Raw genomic sequence first — 24536 nt, forward strand, 5'->3', positions numbered from 1 at the left:
AGGAGAGTTTTTAAAGAGTGTTCTGCAACGAGATGCGCATGTAAGCAGTTAAAACTACATAGCCAGTAGAGATGCTGCATTGCTCTTGAATTGAGGGAAACATAGTCAGAGGTAGTGAAGCTATGCAGGGAGAAAATTAGGAGAGCCAAAGCGCAGCTAGAGCTCAACCTAGCTACAGCTGTTAAGGATAATAAAAAATGTTTCTATAAATTCATTAACAACAAAAGAAGGATTAGGGAAAATCTCCCTCCCTTATTGGATGCAGAGGGAAACATAGTCACCAAGGACGAGGAAAAGGCTGAGGTGCTCAATGCCTACTTTGCCTCAGTCTTTAGCAGTGGAACTAGCTGTTCCCTGGACACCCAGCCTCGTGAGCTAGGAGACAGGGAGGGGAAGCAGAATGAGGGCATCACAATTAAAGAGGAAGAGATCAGTGACCTGCTACGCCGCTTGGATGCACACAAGTCTTTGGGACCGGATGGGCTACACCCAAGAGTGCTGAAAGAGTTGGCGGACGTGCTCGCCAAACCGCTTTCCATCATTTACAGGAAGTCATGGCTAACTGGGGAGGTCCCAATGGACTGGAGGGTGGCAAATGTAACACCCATCTACAAGAAAGGCAAAAAGGAGGATCCAGGAAACTATAGACCTGTCAGTCTAACCTCGATACCAGGGAAGGTCATGGAGCAGGTCATCTTGAGTGCCATCAAAACCCACATAATGGGCAACCAGGGGATCAGGCCTAGTCAGCATGGGTTTATGAAAGGCAGGTCCTGCCAGACGAACCTGATCTCCTTCTATGACAAGATAACCAGATTATTGGACGAGGGAAAGGCTGTTGATATTGTATACCTGGACTTTCGAAAAGCATTCACTACTGTCCCCCATACAATTCTCATGGAAAAACTGGCTTCACACGGCCTGGATGAGCATACGATCCGCTGGGTCAAGCACTGACTGGATGGAAGGTCCCAAAGAGTGGTGCTCAATGGATTTAAATCCAGCTGACGGCTGGTCACAAGTGGTGTGCCTCAGGGCTCACTGTTGGAACCATTTCTGTTTAATGTCTTTATTGATGATCTCAACATAGGGTGTATCATCAGCAAGTTCGCAGATGACACCAAGTTAAGCAGGAGTGTTGATTCCCAGGAGAATAGGGAAGCTCTACAGAGAGACCTAGATAGATTGGATCATTGGGCCAAAATCAATGGCATGAGTTTCAACAAGGGCAAGTGCCAGGTTCTGCACTTGGGCCACAACAACCCCATGCATTGCTACAGGCTTGGGGAAGTGTGGCTGGAAAGCTGCCTGGAAGAAAGAGACCTGGGGGTTCTAATTGACAAGCAGCTGAATATGAGCCGGCAGCGTGCCCAGGTGGCCAAGAAAGCCAATGGCATCCTGGCTTGTATTAGAAATAGCGTGACCAGCAGAAGTAGGGAGGTGATTGTGCCCCTGTACTCAGCACTGGTGAGGCCACACCTGGAGTATTGTGTCCAGTTTTGGGCACCTCAATACAAGAGAGATATCGAGGTGCTGGAGCGAGTGCAGAGGAGGGCAACGAAGCTGGTGAAGGGCCTGGAAAACAAATCATATGAAGAGCGGTTGAAGGAGCTGGGACTGTTTAGTATGAGGAAGAGGAGGCTGAGGGGAGACCTCATCACTCTCTACAACTACTTGAAAGGACACTGTAGAGAGGTTGGTGCTGGTCTCTTTGCACAGGTAATTAATGACAGAACGAGAGGGAATGGCTTCAAGCTCCAGCAGGGTAGGTTTAGACTGAACATTAGGAAAGAATTTTTCACAGAAAGAGTGGTCGGGCATTGGAATAGGCTGCCCAGGGAGGTGGTTGAGTCACCATCCCTGGATGTGTTTAAGAGACGTTTAGATGTGGTGTTGGGGGATATGGTATAGGGGAGAACTTTGTAGTGTAGGGTAGATGGTTGGACTCGATGATCCCAAGGGTCTTTTCCAACCTGGATGATTCTATGATTCTATGAATATGCAGATTGACCTTGGGATTGATGCTTTCTGTATGTGGTTCCTCATGTGCAGCCCTTTCACGTGGCCCAAAGGAAATCAGGCAGTAAACTCTATCAGATCACCCAGTGCAGGATTTTTAGCAGAGGAGCCAAACAGTGCCATTCATCTACAGCAGCACAAGACTGCTTTCTACTCCAGTGACTCCCACTCATCCACCAGATAACACTAGACATTCCCCAGAATGGGCCAGATTTCCCATGGGGTAAAAACTGCGGAGCCCTTCATCTGGACTGCTTATTGCTTCCGCAAGCAGTGAAACCATGGTGTAAATCAGCAGTTGTCTGCTGACAAAGGCAGTAGGTCCTGTCTGCTTGGTCATTTATTAGTAATACATAATCTCTCTCTTGCTCTCGCCAGCTGTTGGACTGGACCTTATATTTCTCCAGCCCCCAAGAGAGTTACAGTGAGTAAGTCAATAATGTTTGAAATGTACTTTGAGATCTCTGTGTTAATTCTGCATTTTAGAGAGGGAAGGACCTGTTTATTTCTCTACCTTGCGGATCCACAGTCAAAAGATACTATCATGAAAGTAAGCATTCCTGTTGGTGCCTCTGCAATAGGCTACTTGGAATTGGCATTTATCTCCTTTCCCATCAAATCAACCTCCCTTTTCAAGTGCTTTGATATCCACTGATGAAAAGAATAATATAAGGGCTAAGTATTATTATGCTTTCCCTATTCTCTCTTGGGCCAGCAAGTCTGCTTAATATGAATATACTGCTTCTCATCCCCCTCCTGTGTGCGGTAATGAATTGCTCCCCTTAGTTAGCAGAGTCAGATGCTCTCTAGGCTGGTGGGGTGAGGGAAAAGATGGAGGAAAAATCACCCTGTGCCACACTCACATTGTAATCCCTAATCAGAGTCCTCCATGGGAAAAACTAATTTCCCAGCCTGTCTTGACATGTGAAATAAAGTCATTCTTGAAAACGGGAGCTTGATGGGTCGCTTGTGAAATTTCATATTCAACTAACAATAAAATATTCATTCATTGATATTTCATTTAAAGGCAAAGGAAAACAAATTTTTTGCCTGGTTACCAGGACTGTTTCCCATTAGTTATGGCCTTCCAAATGGAGCGTATACACAAATTAAGCAAAAGCTTTTCAGAAGACCAAATAATACTGCATGGCATCAGGGAAAGCTGCTTCTCCCTAGAACAACATTCATAGGAAAAGTTTTGTGAAGATGTTTCCTTGCAGAATATATGCCTGAATTTTCTTTTCCTGTCAACCCTATAAGTCTCCTCTGACTCAGTAGTTTACCGATCTCTACAGATAGTTAGACATCTTTTTTTTTTTAAAAAAACTGATGAATTTGAACCTTATTTGCCAAAGCCATTAATTCATGTTTCACTTTAAGCTTAATGAATGTCCCATTGGAGGTAAGCATACAGTTAAGTACTTTACTGCAAGGTTGTCTCTCTCATACAGGTGGACTTTTATATCTTGGTTGGCTCAAATGGAGCCAGTTAGAAATTCTGGGCCAAAGATATTTTAAAAAAGGCTTGTTATGTTAAAGTTCCAGTGACTAATGGTCTTGACTATAAGAGATCTGAATGTGCAGATCCTATTAAGTACCTTTCAAAATGTCAGCCATGCATACCAGCCAAGATGCTTAAATGAATATGTGCTGCTAGATACTTCTCATTTGGGCAATCAGACTACCTTCCTAAGTGTCACCATGTGAATGGGGTTGCTTGTGTTGGAAATTTTGCCTTAGCACTCCCTTTGCAACTGCAAAGCAGAGCTGGGAGGATGCTGATCTTCAGCAAGCCATTCAGGGTAGTATTTCCACACAAGGGAAATTAGGGCCTGAAAGCCAAAGGAGGATTTCTTTGCTTTGGGGTCTGTCAGACCAGGCCATTTTGTATGATACCTCCCAAGTTTGAAGAAAAACCCCAGGTGGTTGGTTTTTTTAAATGCCTGTGTAGCTCTACTGAAAATAGGGCTGCTGAATTAGCCAGTGTGGGTTTGACCCCAATTTGGGATTTTAGACAAGCAAGAAAGAAACTACTGTCCAGTTAAAACTGTAGAGCAGAAGAATTTTTAGCTAGGTAGAAATGTAATTACCCATGCTGGAAGATGGCCAGAAGACCAGGACTAACATCCCTCCCCTCTTGTGAAATATGATGTGTTTTTCTGTATTCAGGGCTTCAATTTAATGTCTCATACATTTCAACTGTGCATGTGACATAAAAGAACATTTCAGCAGCACTAAGTTGCAAACATGCTGCACATCTGTCTCAGAGGGGGAGAAAGATCCTGGCACATGAGTTGGCAGGGCTTGTCGAAAGGGCTTTAAACTAGGCTTGAAGGGGGAGGGGGTTAAACACAGGTGCACTAGAAATGAGCCTAAGGATAGCCTTCAGCCTGCCATTTCACTTGAGGCAGGAGACAACAATAATATCAGAATGGTCTGTGGCAAGTGGCGGATGACACATCAGGGTTGGAAGGATGGGGTGATAGCAAGGGCCTCCAACCTGTTGCACAGATGCATGCTGTGAACACTGCAGCAAAGGCAAGGTCTTGCAGAGCTGGACCAAGAGCCCCTGAGGTAATAGGAGACAGGAGGGTAGCTGCCACAAAGCGCTCTGGGGGATCAGTGGAGTGCCCCTCTAAGAAGGCGACATGGCTGGCAGACCAGCTGAAGTGTCTCTACACCAATGCACGCAGCATGGGTAATAAACAGGAGGAGCTGGAAGCCATCCTGCTACAGGAAAGCTACGACATAGTAGCAATTACGGAAACTTGGTGGGACAAATCCTATGACTGGAGTGTGGCCATCGATGGCTACAAGCTGTTCAGAAGGGACAGGAGAGGAAGAAGGGGTGGAGGTGTTGCCCTCTATGTAAAGAAGTGGCTAGAGTGTGAAGAGTTGTTACTAAAGAATAGCCATGAACAGGTCGAAAGCTTATGGGTAGGAATTAGGGATCAGGACAACAAAGGGAGCCTTGTGGTAGGAGTCTACTACAGGCCTCCTGACCAGGCGGAGCCTGTCAATGATGCCTTCTTACTCCAGCTTGAGGAGGCATCACGATCACAGGCTCTCATCCTGCTGGGGGATTTCAACCATCCTGACATCTGTTGGAAAAGCAACACGGCTGGCTGCAGGCACTCCAGGAAGCTCCTAGAGTGCCTAGACGACAACTTCTTGAGACAAGAAATTAACAGCCCTACTCGAGGAGATGCATTGTTGGACTTGTTGGTCACAAATGCAAGCGAAATCATCAGGGATGTCAAAGTTGAAGGCAGCCTGGGCTGCAGTGATCATGCCCTAGTGCAGTTCACTGTCCTAAGAAATTTGAAGCCCACGAGAAGCACAGTTAGGACTCTAAATTTTAAGAAAGCAAACTTCCAGCTCTTCAAGGAGTTAGTAAATAGGACCCCATAGGAAACGGCCCTCAAGGACAAGGGAGCGGAACAAAGCTGGCAGATCTTTAAGGATGTTCTCTATAGAGCACAAAAGATCTCAATCCCCACATGTAGGAAATTGGGCAAGGAGGGCAAGAGACCACCATGGTTGAGCTGGGACTTGCTGGTCAAACTAAAGGGCAAGATGGGGCTACACAGGAAATGGAAGAAGGGACAGGCATCCTGGGAAGAGTATAGGGACGTTGCCCGGCTGTGTAGGGATGAGGTCAGGAAGGCCAAGGCACAGCTAGAATTGAACTCGGCAAGGGATGTAAAGAAAAACAAGAAAGGTTTCTACAGGTACATTAACCAGAAAAGGAAGGTTAAAGAAAACGTACACCCCCTAATGAGCAACAGTGGGGAACTTGTATCAACGGATGAGGAGAAGGCAGAAGTTCTCAACAACTTTTTTGCCTCAGTCTTTACTGGCAACCCCTCTCCTCCTAGCTCTTGTGTTGATGGCCCACAAGTTGAGGACCCAGGTGACAAAGTCCATCCCACTATAACTGAAGGCATGGTACGTGATCACCTAAGGAATCTCAAGATATACAAGTCCATGGGACCTGATGAAATACATCCCAGAGTCCTGAAGGAACTGGCTGATGAAGTTGCAAAGCCACTTTCCATGATATTTGAAAAGTCATGGCAGTCAGGTGAAGTCCCTGCAGACTGGAAGAAAGGAAACATCACACCCATTTTTAAAAAGGGAAGAAAGGAGGACCCTGGGAACTACCGACCTGTCAGCCTCACCTCTGTGCCTGGGAAGATCATGGAACAGATCCTTCTGGACGCCATGCTTGGGCACATGGAGGACAGGGGGATGATTCAGGACAGTCAACATGGCTTTACTAGGGGCAGGTCCTGCCTGACTAACTTAGTGGCCTTCTATGATAGAGTGACTAGGTCAGTAGATAAGGGATGACCTATGGATGTGATCTATCTGGACTTCTGTAAGGCCTTTGACACGGTCCCCCACAACATCCTGCTTGCCAAACTGGAGAGATACGGATTTGATGGGTGGACTGTTCAGTGGATAAGGAATTGGCTGGATGGTCACACCCAGAGGGTGGTACTCAATGGCTTGAAGTCCAGATGGAGAGCAGTGACAAGTGGTGTCCCTCAAGGGTCCGTGCTGGGACCGGTACTGTTCAACATTTTTATCAATGATATAGACAGAGGGATTGAGTGCACCATCAGCAAGTTTGCAGATGACACCAAGCTGTGTGGTGTTGTCGATACACCAGAGGGACGGGATGTCATCCAGAGGGACCTGGACAGGCTGGAGAGGTGGGCCCAGATGAACGTCATGAGGTTCAACAAGAGCAAGTGCAGGGTTCTGCACCTGGGCTGGAACAATCCTCGCTATCAATACAGACTAGGGGATGAGGTATTAGAAAGCAGCCCTGAGGAAAGGGACTTGGGGGTGCTGATGGATGAAAAGCTGGACATGAGCAGGCAATGTGCACTTGCAGCCCAGAAGGCCAATCACATCCTGGGCTGCATCAAAAGATGTGTTGCTAGCAGATCCAGAGAGGTGATTCTGCCACTTTGCTCTGGTGAGACCTCACCTGGAGTACTGTGTGCAGGTCTGGAGCCCTCAATATAGGAAGGACATGGACCTGATGGAGCAGGTCCAGAGGAGGGCCGCTAAAATGATCGGGGGTTGGAGCACCTCTGCTACGAGGACAGGCTGAGGGAGCTGGGGTTGTTCAGCCTGGAGAAAAGGAGGCTCCGGGGAGACCTCATAGCAACCTTCCAGTACCTGAAGGGGGCCTACAGGAAGGCTGGAGACAGTCTGTTTACAAAGGCCTGCAGTGACAGGACAAGGGGCAATGGCTTTAAGCTGGAGAAGGGGAGATTTAGATTGGATATTAGGAATAAGTTCTTTACTATGAGGGTGGTGGAGCACTGGAACAGGTTGCCAAGGGAGGTGGTTGAGGCCCCTTCCCTTGAGATATTCAAGGTGAGGCTCGACGAGGCCCTGGGCAACCTCGTCTAGTTGGGGGTGTCCCTGCTGACTGTGGGGAGGTCGGACTAGATGACCTTTGGAGGTCCCTTCCGGCCCGGACCATTCTATGATTCTATGATTCTATACGGAGAGAAGGAGAAAACCAAGCTGAAGATGATGCCTAGGTAGGAGCATGACTGACAGGTAGGATGATAATTTTGTCCACAATGATTGAGAATGGAGGAGGAGAGAGGAGACAGGGTTTGGGAGGAAAAGTTCAAGAGCTCTGTTTTATACAAATTGAGCTTGATCTGACAGCTAGACATCCACTAGGAGATGATGGAAAGACAGGCCAAGATTTTAGTTTGAACAGGAGTCAGTCCTGAAGTAGAAAAGTTAGATCTGCAAGCTGTCACTGTAGAAATAGTAGCTGAATTTGTATTGGTGGATGAGGCTGCTAGGGACAAGGCTTGGATATAGAAGAGAACTAAGGCAAGAGACCTGTTCATGTCCCTATATGGATGGGGAAGAGGCACAGGAGAGGACAGAGTAACCAAAGCTGAGGGTACAGGGCATATAATTACTACAAATACATGTAAAAGTACATGAAAATTATGATCTCTCATAAAGTAGGACATGGAGGTCAAGTAAAACACAATGGTAAAGCTGATGAGTTGACAGGAAATATGATTTTAAAAGACACAAAAAAGCTTTCTTGGCAGATAGATACAGAAGGAACTTTTGGCCTGCTCAAAAGTAAGGGATTTTGGGAAAGTTATTTCTCAAAGCAATTGATTGTGTGAAAATTGGAAAGTTGTAGACCTTAGGAGAAACAAGTGCCTTGCATAGAGAAGTGGTCTTATGACGGATGGTGGTCAGGCACCTGTCCAAGGAAAGGTTAATAAAAAAATAAATAAAAAAAAGGAAAAAAAATTTAATAAAAGAAAGTTGCCTTTTGAAACTATTAGGCAACATATGTTGTGTGAACAGGAAGTCACAGTAGAGCAATAATCCTGACAGCTGTGGAGAAACAGGAGTCTGCCACAGAAACGAACGGCTCGAGACCTGACAAGAATGATGATGGATGCCCCCTTGGTATTACACAAGGACAAGGCAAGAGATGTTTAAATTGGCTGAACCACAGGAACAACTTTGAGTCGGCATCACAGTCGGACAAATGAGGCCAGTCCTAATGGTGAGAGAAATGGAAGGGGGAGGGAGCTAAAGGAAGATGGCAGCAATGCACCTCTTCTTTCCAAGGATGAGGGCTACATCACCATCTCACCATAAGGTGCCTGGATTTCTCTGTGAACATCCAAGTCCTGAAAGAAGCTGCACACCCTGAAGCACCATGAAAATGAGAATGGGAACAGAGATCACTTGCAAGATTTGACCCATCGCGTTCAAAGCGCCTTAAGCATTTTGAGGCCCTGTGGGAAAAAAAGTGTGTGTTCCATGTCTTGATCAAGTGGAAGTCACTTGACAGGTCCTCACTAATCTGCTGAGCCATGGTAACTGCCCGTGTGCCTGCTCATAGCTCATAGGAGATACAAGGCAATGCCACATAGCTTGTAATGAAGAGGGTGCAATTCATATTTTTCTACTTGCTTTTCCTGTGAACTAAGAGTAGGTATGTGGACTGCTGCTGAGGTTCAGCCAATTTATGGAAACTTGTCAAGCCATGGAAACTCAATTGTGAATCTGGGATGTGCTAGTAAGGGCTGAACTGTGATGCTTTTTCAGATGCTGCTTCAAGAACATTTCTAGAACAGGTATTAGAGACAAATAAGTCAACAGAAAAAAAATGGTCCCATAAAAAACTGACTGATGAAATGGACAAATTCTTCATTGTTTTGCACATCTTAAATTCAGTTGATGTCAGCAAGATGGAACAGAAATTTACTCCCAAGTGGTCGAGAGAGAAACATTTTTTCTTATCTCAAGTGTGATGAAAATAGGAAGGATAAGGATATTTTGGCTATAGTAGATTTAGATAAAATATTCAGCTCTTCTTGGGTTTTGTCTGTCCTCTCTCTTCTTCCTCTCACCTCTGTCACCTGAGTTTGCAAGCTTTTTGGGACAGGAACTGACTTTTTATTGCACCTTTTTGTGGTACCTCACCCTGTAGAACTGCAATTTCTGATGTCGGTTTATACACATTATCACTTTGCGTCAAAGTTTGAAAGAAAGTCATTTGACCTGTCTCAGGAAAGATGCCCATAATATTTCACTATGGGATGTCAGCATCAAACCCAGCATATGGTTTTATTAGAAGGAATCTTTTAGGAAGAGACTCCTAAAAGTATTGCAGTACTTAAAAAAAAATGACACACACCCCCCATGTGCAAGGAGATTTTTTTCAATAGCATCACTGGTAAACATGTACTATTTTTAATCTGTTTTGTGTAAGATGAGGTTCCAAAAAAATGAAGATCTTGATGATTTGCTACTTTTAGAAACCTTTCCCCTGTAAAGAATTTTCCATTTTCATCCCTGCAAAGACCTAGAGACAATCTGCCAGGCCCACTTTAAACTTATTTGGATAAACTAATGAATTTACATTAGAGTCTCTTACTGAAAGGAAGATTTTACACTCTTAAATATCTTTTGAGCTTTCCTGTATCCTTTCCAAGTTGTTGGCATACTTCTTAGCCTTTCATGATTTACACTGTGAATAATTAGTAATAAAATTAATCTACTATTATAATAAACCAAAACATGTTGGACCAGATTGTCTTTCCTTGGTGACAGTGGAATGTCTTACATTCCTCTGGGTCTGTGTAATGGTGTACAAATATCATTTTGCATAGAAAATACATTTCCATTTCTACTTCCCTAAACTATCAGACTCGAAACCCCATATTACTAGATGTCCAAATGGAATGATCCCTCAAATGTTTCCTGGAAGATTCAGTAGTTGGTCTGACTGTATTTCAAAAGTTGGATGTAGGGCACCACATTTATGCCTAGGTAGGCACTTTTGTACTAGTAGTGAGCAGTGCCCATCACTATGTGATTTGTCTCTAGCTTCCAGTGCCATCACATGAACATGCTTCTCTCTGCTGAATGCTGCCTAGAGGCAGGGACTCTTTGAGGAAGGAAAACAAAGAAGCCCTTAGACAGAAGTTCCTACTTTATTCATCCCTCTGAAACTTGAAAGGTTACACTCATAGTGAGTTTGACCCAATGTTTTTGGGCATCTGTGAACCATATGTCTTTTTTTCACGTCATCAAAACTGCTGGTGACAGAACACAGAACCCCCCAGGGGTTTTGCACCTGTGTGAAATGACGGTGTCATCCTGGCATTTCCACTGATGAGTTAAGCACACCCAAGGCCCTGCATGCCTGAGCTGTTATCCATCCTTCCTGGAAGATGAGTTGCAGAGCATAGATAAATCATCCCTCCTCAATCAGGCCACAGGGAAGCAAAGATCCTCACTTGCCTATGTTACAGAGCTACTCACCGGCATTGTCTGGCTGCCATGCAAGGCATTGATGGCTGCTTGGGCCTCTGCATGCGAAGAGTATTTCACAAACGCACATCCTGGAAGAGGAAAAAGAAGAGAGGTAAGAAAAGTTGCATGGGTACCATGAAAGTCCATTTAGCTGAGTATCTGGTCCTCAGAACTGGCCAATAAGGATGCTTGTGGAGAAAGTATAACAAGCAAACATGCTCCTGGTTATTCCTTCCCAAACTCCAGTCATCAGCAGCCTGAGGACCTCTTAAGGCAAAGCTGCATCCAGAATCCCCACACTGCTTGTAATGGGCACTGATAGACCCAAACTTAGCAAGTACATTTTGAATCCACTTATGTTTTGACCTCCACAGTTTCTCATGGCAGTGTTGCACAATTTTACAATTTATTGTGTGAAAATGAATTTCCTTCTCTTTGTATTGGACTTAATGCTGAATGCTCCTCCCTCTGGTGTTATGAGAAACAGTAAGGACTTGTGTAACAGTTATCAGAAAGCTGCGTGTACTTGTTACAGGCAACCACAGGACAGCTGTACAGAAGGCATTCAGATTTCTCCAAATCCACAAGGTACCTTATCATATCACTGTCTGGTAGAGCTCCATGACAGACTGCTCAGAGCTTGTCTTGGCTCCAAGCAGCTTTGGTCTGACAAAGCATGAGAGAGCTTCTAATGAAGAAGTAGGGATGGGAGAGAACTGCATGTGATGACTGCCATCTTGCCATCACCAAAATTTCAATCTTGGTCTTTCATAGCTGCAGAGCCACTGCCTGTATAGATGTTCTCCTCTGGACATTAGAGAAACATAGGCAGTGCTTCTCCGGCCTGCATTGCCACGTGAGGAATCTCACACTGAGCTCTTACATAAGGTTTTAGGGCAGAAAGGTGCATTTATGAATATGTGCTAGAGTGCAGAAATGATCAACACTTCAAAGGGTCACATGCACCACTATAGTGGGGGAAAGTATTGCTAACACTTTGCTACAAGCAAACTGACTCAGAGAGAGGAAGAGTAATTTCCATATGCTAAGGCAGCTTTTGGAACAGATTGGGAGAGATCTGAGAAGTTCTGGCTTCCATCCTCTTCTATTACTACCAAAGACTTTTGAGCTTTTAATCAATTTGCAAAGCCTTAGCTGTTTCCCTGAAGGGGTGCAGATTACTGCACAGGGGATGCCAATCCTGACAATGGGACAGCTCTCCTTTATTGCCTTTGTAGCCTCTTTAGAAGGTCCACGCACCCTTATGGACCCATACAGTGCAGGGTGAAAACCGCAGTGTTACAACACCCCACTTGCAAACTAGAAGAATGAGCCCCAAACATCCTCAAAATCATCACTGCAGGCTGATAGAAGTGAGATTGAAGAAAGCAGTGATAGCCCCTTCTAAAAATAATACACACATGAAATTAGCTTATAGTTAGGAGCCCTTCACTTTGCATTACTCCCTCAGCACTGAGGACTGTATTTTAGGAAAAGCACAATGATTGTTGCTAATAGTTGGATCTAATGTATAAGGAGCTGAGAGGAGACAATAATGAAAAAATGAGATAGATAAACTTTAGCTGGAAACAACAGGGATCAATTATGACATAATCATAATCCAGCATTCCCAGGCTCCTGAGATACTGCACCTTCCTCTTCATTAATCAGAGATAATCCAGAATTAGGGTGTTTAATTATTTGCAGAGATTCTTTTTGTACTTTCTGCCTCTAAAAAGAAGATGCTGATTAGCAAATATACAAAAGCTTTCCAGCTTCAGTCACCCATTGCATTTAGAGCAGAACGTTTGGCTGCAGTGTTGCTGTCATGTTGAAGGCTTCACTCTCTTCAGGTGAAATTCACCCCTGTGCTGAGGAACCTGATGGATCAGTGGAGTCGGATAAAGGTGAGAATGAAGGGAGCAGCAGACATTTATCTTGTTTAATGCCCAAGATGCTAATGGGATCCCTCCTACTGCTTCTAGTAGGTTTTGAGGTAGCAGGGCAAGTGAAATCTCAGCTTTCACTAGTGTATGGTGGCAAGGCAATAGCAGAGATCCCAACATTTTGGCTGTTTTGTTTGTGTGTTCAATGGGATGGCTTCTGTACACAACATCAAATGTGCACATAATCTTCTTCCCTCCCATTTTCACCAGAACTGACTCCAGGATCTCATGAGATGAGGACATGAGTCATGCTGCCCTCCTCAGAACAATGGTGTCCCTTTGACAGGAGCAGATCTGGAGTTTGAAGGGATTTTGACACACAGAGATATATAACCTGTGCTGAACAGGGAAATACATGTGCTCAAATGTTTTTTCTTTCCTTGCTTCCAGACTACAGAGCTGAAAGGGCTGCTCTGACTGTCTTGTCAGCTTGGGCGAGACTGCAGTCAGGGCCTAAGGTTATAATTGCAGAGGATGCTAAGACTCCTCTTGTGGAACTTATGGTGCTGTGGGAAATCTTTACTTTCTGAGTTACTGAAGTAGACAACTGCTAAATGGAGAGGGAAAAAAAAAGAGGAGGGGGGAAAAAAAAAAGAGGCTGTCCAGAGAGTAGAAGTGCAGACCCTGTGGGCCCTGCTGGCTTGCTGAACTGGGTCCACTTCAGCTTCCTCACCTGAGGACTCCTGCACTCCTGGATGCATACTGATGAGCTTTACCTGGAGGGGTTCAGGAAGACTCCTTCTTCTCCCACCTCTCCCAGGAGAGACAGGCTCTTCATTCCCCTTCAGGCAGAGAAATGCCTCAGTTTCAGCCCTTCTGCTACCTGGCTGTGTGCTCCAGCCACTGTGCCTACCCCAGAAGGACTCATACAGGAGGTATTTCTGCAGCTCTGTGAAGGACATGCTTCATGGCTCAGGGCATCACCCATGGCTTCAGGCAAGGTTCAAGCAGCTTTCTGGCTGTGACTGGACTGTAGTGGCATTAAAGTGGGAAGCTGGGACCTACCTTCTGAGAGCATTGCTTGCATTGAGGTACCAGGAGGACTTAGAGGTCCAGGAGGACTCTGTCTCACCACAGAGATGCCTGGTGGGGCTTCATGTGATGGGTTGGGTAGGATTGAAGTCTATGGGATCTGATTGCTATCTGGCACTTAGATAATCTGCTTAAATCTCAATTTAGGTGGAATTTAAGCCTTATGGGTTTTACCCAAAATAAATAGCTCACAAGAAATGTGTGTCACATATTGGTTTCTAGCAGATGGAAAACATTACAGACTGGGAATAACTTTGTGGGAGTTGTGGCTTGCCTGACTGTCTCCTAAGATAAGGGCACTAGCCTTAAATTTTCTGTTGGATCGACTGCTCTGTGTGTATGTGTGCATGTATATAACTCTGTGTGTGTAAATTAGGAGCTTCACATTCTCAGTAAATAGCACTATCAAATGGAAGCTGGTAATATTAACTCTGTCAAGGCACAGTATTTATCCTGAACAGCTCAGTGAAATGCAAGCCTGAGACTGCAGCTTGCTAGCACTATTAAACTGGTCAGCAACATGGAGCTGCCACTCAGATTCAGACTTACAATGAAATTGTTTAACAAAAACAAAAAAAAAAGATAGAGCAAGTATGAATACAAGTCTGTGGGTTGGATCTCCTGTGGAACCTGTTTCTTACAGATCTCAGACATTATTGCATTTATTATTACTCTGTTTAACTCCGTTGTCATTAGATTTTGTTCCATACAATTCCAGGTGGAAGCAGACAGATATTTATTTATTTTTTGCTTTTCCCCAATTTACTGATTTGCTCAGTGAATGCAGTGCTTATCTTCATACCATTATGATGGTTGGAGCTCTTCTAGGCCAACCTAGCCTACCACTTTCCAGTGGGGCAGCCCCCATCTTTGGGTGTCATGAAACTAAAGTAGACATACAATTGAAGAAAAGTGCCCACAGTTGATTTATATCAGGAAGGATGAGCTTTGCCGACTTATATCAAACAGCTGCCCTATAATGCTGGTGTGAAGTCTATTTTGGCTGCCAGTGATTTTATGGAATAGCAATCTTTCTCCAGTGTATCACTGTGATTCAGATTTTTTGCCTCCCTGTTGCAAATATACGCTGGTTGATGTTGTCACATGTCAAAATATCCAGTGAGATATAAACTGCATCAGCAGGACTGGTCTCTTCCCTAGCGCTGCACATTCCAGCACAGTTTATGATATATTATACACAGATCAATATTTAATGGACACATTATATTGTGTCGTGGTTTAGCCTCAGATGGCAACAAAGAACCACGAGGAAGCCGCTCTCTCGGACTGGACCCCCCACCACCACCACCATGGCCGTGAGGGGAGAATCGGAAGAAAAAGGCAAAACTCGTGGGTTCAGACAAAGGCAGTTTAACAGAACAGCAAAGGGAACAAGAAAACAACAGCAATAACACTGAGAGAGGAATATACAACCACGATTACGATACCACCGCTTGCCGACTGACCCGGATGCCCCAGCCAGCTCCCCCGTGGTGACTTCCTCTCACTCCCCTTCCCTGGCCAGCTCCCGGCTACCCCCTGGGCATGGCTCACATGGGATGGAATACCTGTGTCCCTGCTAGATCCTGGGGAGAATTAACCCTATCCCTGCTGGACCCAGGACAACTGTCAAGAGGGTTTCCTATTCAAATTGAAGTTACTTTGTCTAGAGAGTTATGGGGAAAAAAAATGACCCTCACATTCAAGAGAGAAGCCTCATTCTTACACCCGGGCTGTAGAAAACGATCCTTTATGCTATCTGGGTAACAAGTGATGCCAAAAAGTGGCAGAAGGAGGTAAGGCACCTAGTTTTGCAATGAAGCATTTGCATGTTTCAAACAGTGAATATCTACTGAGTATAATATTTAAATCAGTACCTGTACACTTGCAATTATGATCACTCGCTGGTATGTACCTATGCAATGACCAACTGAAGAAGGGGAATACCTGGGGCTAGTGGATGAGAAATAAGCCAGTAAGTCAAGTTGTAAAGTAGCAACCTTGGCTTTGTTTTAAAGAAAGAATTGACTTGTTCAATGGGGTGGGGAGAGCACATCTTGAGCGAAAGTAAGGGCCCTATGTTCAGAGGGGAGGTTCTGCCCTGCAAGCAAACAGCAATAAGCATCAGTTTGCATGCGATGAGACATAGCTTCTCACAGGGCATGTATTTTTAAGTGCAATCATCTTTTCCCCTCATGCACATCAGACAGTCACCAGCAAAGAAATGGCATCTCTTAGCAAATTTGAACCCTCCTAATATAAGAGATGCTGTCCTGGAGGCTACCTAGTGACTTTGTCACAACAGAAAATTATATATACACTGAGAATGGGTCTAGCTTGACACTAAAGCCAGAGTGTGCCGCAAGCCATCACCTTACCTTTGCTGTTGCCATCAGGTCCCCGAAGGATTGTGCACTCCTCAATGTTGCCAAATGCCTCAAATAGCCTGCGCACGTCATCTTCTGACTGCTGCTTATTGAGCATGCCCACAAAGAGTTTTCTGTCTTCTGGAACAAAATAAAGAGATGCTTACCATATTTCAGGAGGGATGTGAAAGCCAAAATGACTCAGTATCACATGCAAAACAAATGGTGATTTCATTGAGGCGACATTTTTCAGAAGCTGCTAGTCATTTCAGGTGACTGGCTCAAAAAACCTTAATAGCATCTGACTTTCAATGAGTACTTGAAAATAATTTTGGAATTTAAAAAAAAAACAACAAACCAAACCAAACAGGTTTGGTTATATATAAACTCTTTAGCTGCTTCTCAAAATTTAGGCACTGAAGTCTTCCAAATGAGCTTTTTCTGATCAATTTTTGCAGTCAGCTTGCAGTAACTGAAATTATAACATTGCTCAGACTGCGATCCAAGAGGAATGTGGATAAAGATAGCATATAGAAATAAAGTCCAAATGAAAATAACATAAGTTAGTAGCCCAATACTAAGTAAGTTGCAGGAGAAAATGTTTAACATAAGTTGTTTTAAATCAGGATATGGTGGAAGCCACAGTCTGTAAATGGAGATTTGTCATTCATACCCATTCAGAGACACATACCTACAAGTTGGATTTTTAAAGTTCATTTGAAATAAACCCAAATTTTTTGGAACATATATTGTTTTTTGAAACAAAGTTAACTTATATGATTACTAATATCTGAGGTAGCTCAAGCAAGTGGTATTTCATGTTGACGCAGTGAAAGACTCAATAACCGGAGTTATTAAGTAGGCATTCTTTATTTGCGGCACCGGACACATAGGGGATATTTCCTCCAAATATGTGTACCGAAGGTCAAGGGGTTCAGGATTATATTTCAGCAGCACATGCATATTCATATTACTTCCCACATATTCGTTATCTTTCCGAGAACTCATTATCATAGGTATTCACCCCTATTCACATGGGTGTTGCGATGTCTAGGGTCGTCAAGTACTCTGGTGGTCTTTGTAGTCTTGCTCCACGAGATCTGGCCTAAAGCGATTTTGCTCAGCTGTGTCAGCTTTAGCAAGCTGCTACTTCCCTTATCTCTCAGGATGTTGTATTCTCTCAGATTGTGGCTCTTGCTCGCCCCAGCCCTCCCTGTCTAGCAAGCACAATTGCCTACCTGATCCTCCACTAAGCCCCCTGCTCTACGCCAGCTTCCCACATCAATGTCAAAGCAGGACATGGTCTGCTGGTAGATAATTGTATTTTGAATGAGGAAGGCTATGCTTGGACTTATACTAAGTATGGAGATCTTCAGTCCTGAATGAAACACCTTCAGAAAATTTTGGTGAAAACAGACCAAACTAATGATTGCTGAGTTGGTAGAAACATCTCAAAGGGCACCGAGTGATGCCTCTAGATCAGGTTTATGTTTAGAGACTAGTACCATTACACCAAGAAAAAAAAGGATACATAGTTTACAGTGTGTATGTAAACAGGCCATTTGTACATGATTCATAAATGTCTTATTTATCATTCATTAAACACTATGTAAATGTGTGGACTAAAGTTTTTTTCAGAGCAGTTTACAGAGCAAATGTAATCAATTTGAATAAATATGTAAATAAATCATTTGATTTTTTATTTTATTTATTTTTAATGCACATGTTAACCTAAAGCTGAACAAAACATTGGTTTGCAACAACCCTTTTCTAGCTAATTGGGCAATTTATGTCACTTTTGTTCACCAAGAAATCATTGGTGTAGGCAATCTGTTCTGCTTCAACCAGTGTTTGATCAAAATTTCCCTCTCCAAGATGCACCTGCAAATTGGCAAATTACTTTACAGCCCTGGATGAGGATAATTTTTCATGCAGTAGTTATTGAGTGAGGATATTTGGAGCTTTCAGTCCTGCAATGGAGTTATCCACATGAACAAGAAGTGTACTGCCCACGGAAAACGAGGAGTTATGTTGCCTTCAGTTAGGCTGCTGAAATGGGTACATGTGCATTTCTGATAGTGGAGAAAAAATGGGGATAGCCTTCTTCTACAACATGATGACCTGTGTCAGCTGCTAGAACGAATCTGAAACATTGGACACAAAACTCTAATCACTGTTCAGCATGATACAGAAGAGATACACCATGTCTTCGAAAGAATGAGGAAGGATGGAGAACACCACTGGTGGGAAATTCTTCTTGAATGGTCACCAACAGCAACGAGACTGTTTAATCGTATGCTTCACCCAGTTGTAATTTTGTTGATTCTAATTTTAATATGTTTGTTGCTTATAGTTCTGCTGTATATAAAGATCTGGTACTTGAACAAACAAATAACCCAACTTCAACCACCCAAAACATACAAATTAACAAATAATAAACAGCAGTGCTTTACTGTCTACTTACCGTGGATCTCTAAGCACGCAAACAACTATCAATATACTATTTATGGCACAGAGGGAAGAGGTGACCATACCACCACTCTGTGAAGGTAAGATGAATTGACTATAGTCACGGGGTGGAGTGTGACAGTGTGCTCTCCCTGTTTTTCCCCCTCTTCCCCCAACCCCGGCTCCTGCTCAGGCCATGGCCATCATGGCCATCACAACATCAGTTGCGATAACTTGCACCTGGACTTTGGGGGATGGCTGGCAACAGCAGCCAAAACACTGTCTGGAGTGGAGACCTAGATATCTTGTTCCCATGAAAATATGACTATAGGTCAATTATCTTACTCTATAAATAGTGGACAGCCCAAGAGCCCTTTGAGCTCTCCTGTATGGCAGCGGGCTGCATGTCAGGATCTCCCCTTTTGTGAGGACGCTCGCTTAAGGTTCTGCTCCTCAAGGTTGAGAGATTCCTTGCCACAACAGATTCTCGGTAAGTGACTAATAGCATGCTAAACATTGAAATCTTACCTAAGTGATATAAAGGGTTGATTATGTCTAAAGGATTATATGTGCGCAAACCAATGACCAAGTCTGGGACTAGGACTGGATCCATCTGCACCCAGACTCTTCTCTGAGAATCATAGAATCATCTAGGTTGGAAAAGATCCTTGCGATCATCGAGTCCAACCATCTACCCTACTCTACAAAGTTCTCCCCTACACCATATCCCCTAACACCACATCTAAACAACTCTTAAACTCATCCAAGGATGGTGACTCAACCACCTCCCTGGGCAGCCTGTTCCAGTGTCTGATCACTCTTACTGTGAAGAATTTCTTCCTAATGTTCAGTCTAAACCTACCCTGTTGCAACTTGAAGCCATTCCCTCTTGTTCTATCGCTATTTGCTTGTGAGAAGAGACCAGCACCAACCTCTCTACAATGTCCTTTCAAGTAGTTATAGAGAGTGATGAGGTCACCCCTCAGTCTCCTCTTCCTCAAACTAAACAGTCCCAGCTCCCTCAATCGTTCTTCATACGACTTATTCTCCAGGCCCTTCACCAGCTTTGTTGCCCTCCTCTGTACCCGCTCCAGCACCTCGATATCTCTCTTGTATTGAGGTGCCCAAAACTGGACACAGTACTCCAGGTGTGGCCTCACCAGTGCTGAGTACAGGGGGACAATCACCTCCCTACTTCTGCTGGTCACACTATTTCTAATACAAGCCAGGATGCCATTGGCTTTCTTGGCCACCTGGGCACACTGCTGGCTCATATTCAGCCGCTTGTCAATTAGAACCCCCAGGTCCTTTTCCGCCAGGCAGCTTTCCAGCCACACTTCCCCAAGCCTGTACCGGTGCATGGGGTTGTTGTGGCCCAAGTGCAGGACCTGGCACTTGGTCTTGTTGAAGTTCATACCATTAATGTTGGCCCATCGATCCAACCTATCTAGGTCTCTCTGTAGAGCCTCCCTATCCTCATGCAGATAAACACTCCCGCTTAACTTGGTGTCATCTGCGAACTTGCTGATGATACACTCTATGTCCTTATCAAGATCATCAATGAAGACGTTAAACAGAAATGGTCCCAACAGTGAGCCCTGGGGAACACCACTTGTGACCGGCCGCCAGCTGGATTTAACTCCATTGAGCACCACTCTTTGGGACCGTCCAGACAGCCAGTGCTTGATCCAGCAGATCGTATGCTCGCCCAGGCCATGTGCAGCTAGTTTTTCCACTAGAATTCTATGGGAAACAGTGTCGAATGCTTTTTGAAAGTCCAGGTAGACAATATCAACAGCCTTTCCCTCATCCAATAATCGGGTCATCTTGTCATAGAAGGAGATCAGGTTTGTCTGGCAGGACCTGCCTTTCATAAACCCATGCTGACTAGGCCTGATCCCCTGGTTGCCCATTATATGGTTTGTGATGGCACTCAAGATGACCTGCTCCATGACCTTCCCTGATATCGAGGTTAGACTGACAGGTCTATAGTTTCCTGGATCCTCCTTTTTGCCTTTCTTGTAGATGGGTGTTACATTTGCCACCCTCCAGTCCATTGGGACCTCCCCAGTTAGCCATGACTTCCTGTAAATGATGGAAAGCGGTTTGGCGAGCACGTCTGCCAACTCTTTCAGCACTCTTGGGTGTAGCCCATCTGGTCCCATAGACTTGTGTGCATCCAAGCGGCGTAGCAGGTCACTGATCTCTTCCTCTTTAATTGTGATGCCCTCGTTCTGCTTCCCCTCCCTGTCCCCTAGCTCATGAGGCTGGGTGTCCAGGGAACAGCTAGTTCCACTGCTAAAGACTGAGGCAAAGTAGGCATTGAGCACCTCAGCCTTTTCCTCCTCCTTGGTGATTATGTTTCCCTCTGCATCCGATAAAGGAGGGAGATTTTCCCTAACCGTCCTTTTGTTGTTAATGAATTTATAGAAACATTTTTTATTATCCTTAACAGCTGTAGCTAGGTTGAGCTCTAGCTGCGCTTTGGCTCTCCTAATTTTCTCCCTGCATAGCTTCACTACATCTTTATAGTCTTCATGAGAGGCCTGCCCCCTCTTCCAAAGGTCGTAGACTCTCCTTTTGTTTCTGAGATCCAGCAAAAGGTCCCTATTTAGCCAGGCTGGTCTCCTTCCTCGCCTACTTGTTTTTCGGCACACGGGGACAGCCTGTTCCTGTGCCTTTAAGACTTCTTTCTTGAAGTATGTCCAGCCTTCCTGGACTCCTATATCCTTCAGGGCAGCCTCCCAAGGGACTTTGTCTAGCAGTCTTCTGAACAGGTCAGTTTGCCCTCCAGAATCTAAGGTGGCAGTTTTAGTAACCCCTCTCCTTGTTTCTCCAAGGATCGAGAACTCAATCATCTCATGATCACTGTGCCCTAGACAGCCTCCAACCTTTACTTCCCCCACAAGTTCTTCCCTGTTCACAAGGAGCAGGTCCGGGAGGGCACTTCCCCTGGTCGGCCCACTTACCAGCTGCATGAGGAAGTTATCCTCCACACACTCTAGGAACCTCCTCAATTGTTCCCTCTCTGCCGTGTTGTATTCCCAGGAGATATCTGGGAAGTTGAAGTCCCCCACGAGAACAAGGGCGGGTGATTGCGAGAGCTCTGCCAGTTGCTGATAGAATATTTCATTGATTTCTACGTCCTGGTTTGGGGGTCTGTAATAAACTCCCACCACGATATCTGCCTTGTTGACCTTCCCCTTGATTCTAACCCATAAACACTCAACACTGTCATTCCCATTATTAAGTTCTAGGCATTCAAATCTGTCTCTAACATAGAGGGCCACCCCACCACCTCTCCTTCCTTGTCTATCCCTTCTGAAGAGTTGGTAGCCATCGATTGCAGTACTCCAGTTGTGTAAGTCTTCCCACCACATTTCTGTGATGGCAACTATATCATAGTTTTCCTGCTGTACAATGGCCTCCAGCTCCTCCTGGTTTTTGCCCATACTGCATGCATTTGTGTAAATGCACTTTAGCTGGGATAATTTTCCTGCCACTTTTATGGGGGGATGAGCCCCAACACCCCCCTGACCATGCCCAGACCCTTCTGTGGTTGCCAGCCTATCACTATCCTTGATGTCATCACCACATGGGTTAGCATCCCCCACCTCTACTGAGACAACAGGCCACAAGACCTTGCTAGTGCCTTTACCCACCAGCACTGGTAATTTGCTCCCAGTCTCCTCTTTAGTAATCCTGCTTTCATCCCCATCCCCCTTTAAACCTAGTTTAAAGCCCTTTCAATGAGCCCTGCTAACTCTTGCCCCAGTATTATTCTTCCCCTTTGGGTAAGGCTTGCCCCACCTGTTGCCAGCAGGCCTGGTGTCCTATAGATCATCCCATGACCAAAGAAACCAAAGTCCTGCCGGTTACACCAGCCTCAGAGCCAGGAGTTAATCTGCTGGCTCTTCCTGTTTATCCTCTCATCAATCCCTGCAAGGGGTGGGACAGAGGAGAACACTACTTGTGCTCCTGATCCCTTAACCAGCCGTCCAAGGGCCCTAAAGTCTCTCTTCAGTGCCCTTGAACTTCTGGTAGCTACCTCATCGCTGCCTACTTGAAATACTAGTAACAGATAGTAATCCGAGGGCCGGACCAGGGTAGGGAGATTTTTCTGTATATCCTTAATCCTGGCCCCAGGGAGGCAGCTGACTTCTCTCTGGGATGGATCCAGTCTGCAAATGGGGCCTTCTGTTCCTCGCAGAACAGAGTCACCCACCACAATTACCTTCCTTTTTTGTTTTGTTGCAGAAGTCCTAAGGTGTGGGGGTGGGTGGCAGGCTCTGGGCAGCTCACTGCATAGATCCTCGTCTCCATCTTCATATGCCTGGCCCTCGATTTCCAAAGCCCCATACCTATTTTGCAAGTGCAACTGGGAAGGTGAGGGGGGCCGGGAGGGGTTTTGCTTGCCCCTCCGAGGAGGGACCTGCCTCCATTCCCCATTGTCCCTTAAGTCCCTCTCTTCTGCCTGGTGACAGGGGGAAGGGAGATCATCCACTTCCTGTAGAGCCTCTACCCGATGCCTATGCGTCAGGCTATGGCTCCACCAATCTATTTCACTGTCTCTGATGCTTCTAAGTCTTTCTACCTCTTCCTTCAGTTCCACCACCTGCCTGAGCAGGTAGTTTATTTGATCACAGCGCACACAGGCGGTGTCACTGGCTCCCTCTGGTACAAGTGCCAGGCTCAGGCATTCACTGCAGCCGGAGACCTGCACAGCCACGTGTTTTCGCAGGGGCTCCATCTGAGTTCCAACATTCCTCCTTGTGGTGCGTTTTGCACGTGTTGGGGCCATGTTCCTGCCTGGTGCCGGGAAGGGGACTGACCACTGATGGCTGCTTCCCTCACGCTCTGCGCACGTGTGCCTGCGCGGTGATATTCCTGCCCTTGCGCTCACGCGCGCCCGGCACGTGCTCTTCCTCTGCTGCGGCTATAGCCGCTTTTAAATTTGCCGCGGCTCGCCTGGCCTGGCCTGCCCCCAGCCACATCAGCCTCTCGGCTCCCTCGCGAGATTCCCGACTCATTTTGGGTCTCTCCGCTCTCCCTCGGCTTCTCAGTCTCCGGGAAGCCCCCTCTCCGTCTCGATCTATTTCAAATTTAAAGCCGCAGCACTCACCGCTGCCGCTATCGCTCTCTGCGTGGTCTGAGGGAAGCTCGCGGTATGGCCGCTTTTAAATTTGCCGTGGCTCGCCCAGCCCGCCCCCAGCCACGTCAGTTTAGAGTTTAGAAAAGGAGTTTAGAAAGCAAGGGGGTCATTTCTGAACCTCGTGACTCAACAGGAGAGTCTCCCTGACGGCTTGTCTGACCCTGTCCTCTAAGCAGTAAATAATCAAGTGTACCTTGCCATCAAATCTCGTAAAACACTGTCGCATTTACTACTAACTTTGTTAAATCACTGTTTCACCTTAATAAATATTTCATTACTTATCTCTTACGAGTGAAGTCAATCACTCCATCTGTGATATTCGTGCAAGAAAAAAATTGGTGTTTGGATATTTCAGTATGGGAACAAGCATCTTCTGTATGCGCATGGCATTCACCAGGGCACCTCTGTGATGTTACTTGATGCCTTTGGCTTTCTAAGCATCAGGACCAGGTTGCTGTATGGCTTCATTTCAGAAACCAGTTGATAATTAATTCCATTATTTATATAGCTAATAATTATTTGTCCCTGCTGCTATTCTCCTCCTCCCCAAACATTGCACACACAGTGAGGGATCAGCTGCAGTGCCTCGGTCCAGGCACTGGGAAGGCCTTTAAACTTGTCTCCTTGGCACCATGACAGATCAAATGAGCAGCCTAGAGAAGTTTTCTGTGCGGGTGTGGGTAAGAAGAAAATGCTGGTGCATAGGACCAAGTGGCACGTCTACCAAAGAGGATGCAA

At 45.4% G+C, this 24536-nt stretch overlaps 1 protein-coding gene across 48 annotated transcripts in view; it reads right to left on the bottom strand.

The window, feature by feature from the left end:
• The window catches only part of LOC141476573 (CUGBP Elav-like family member 4), an 800950-nt gene that overhangs the window by 134271 nt on the left and 642143 nt on the right, over window positions 1-24536 (bottom strand). For 25 of the 48 annotated variants that reach the window (XM_074165334.1, XM_074165327.1, XM_074165304.1 and 22 more), the window contains 2 exons: window positions 16211-16339; window positions 10864-10943 (listed from right to left, as the gene is read on the bottom strand). In XM_074165334.1, the coding sequence (XP_074021435.1) occupies window positions 10864-10943; window positions 16211-16339 (209 nt within the window). The remainder of the gene's footprint in view (window positions 1-10863; window positions 10944-16210; window positions 16340-24536) is intronic. The other 23 variants (XM_074165331.1, XM_074165308.1, XM_074165333.1 and 20 more) reach the window with 1 other exon arrangement.

The sequence above is a fragment of the Numenius arquata genome, chromosome W (genome assembly GCF_964106895.1).
Source record: "Numenius arquata chromosome W, bNumArq3.hap1.1, whole genome shotgun sequence".
NCBI classification, from domain to species: domain Eukaryota; kingdom Metazoa; phylum Chordata; class Aves; order Charadriiformes; family Scolopacidae; genus Numenius; species Numenius arquata.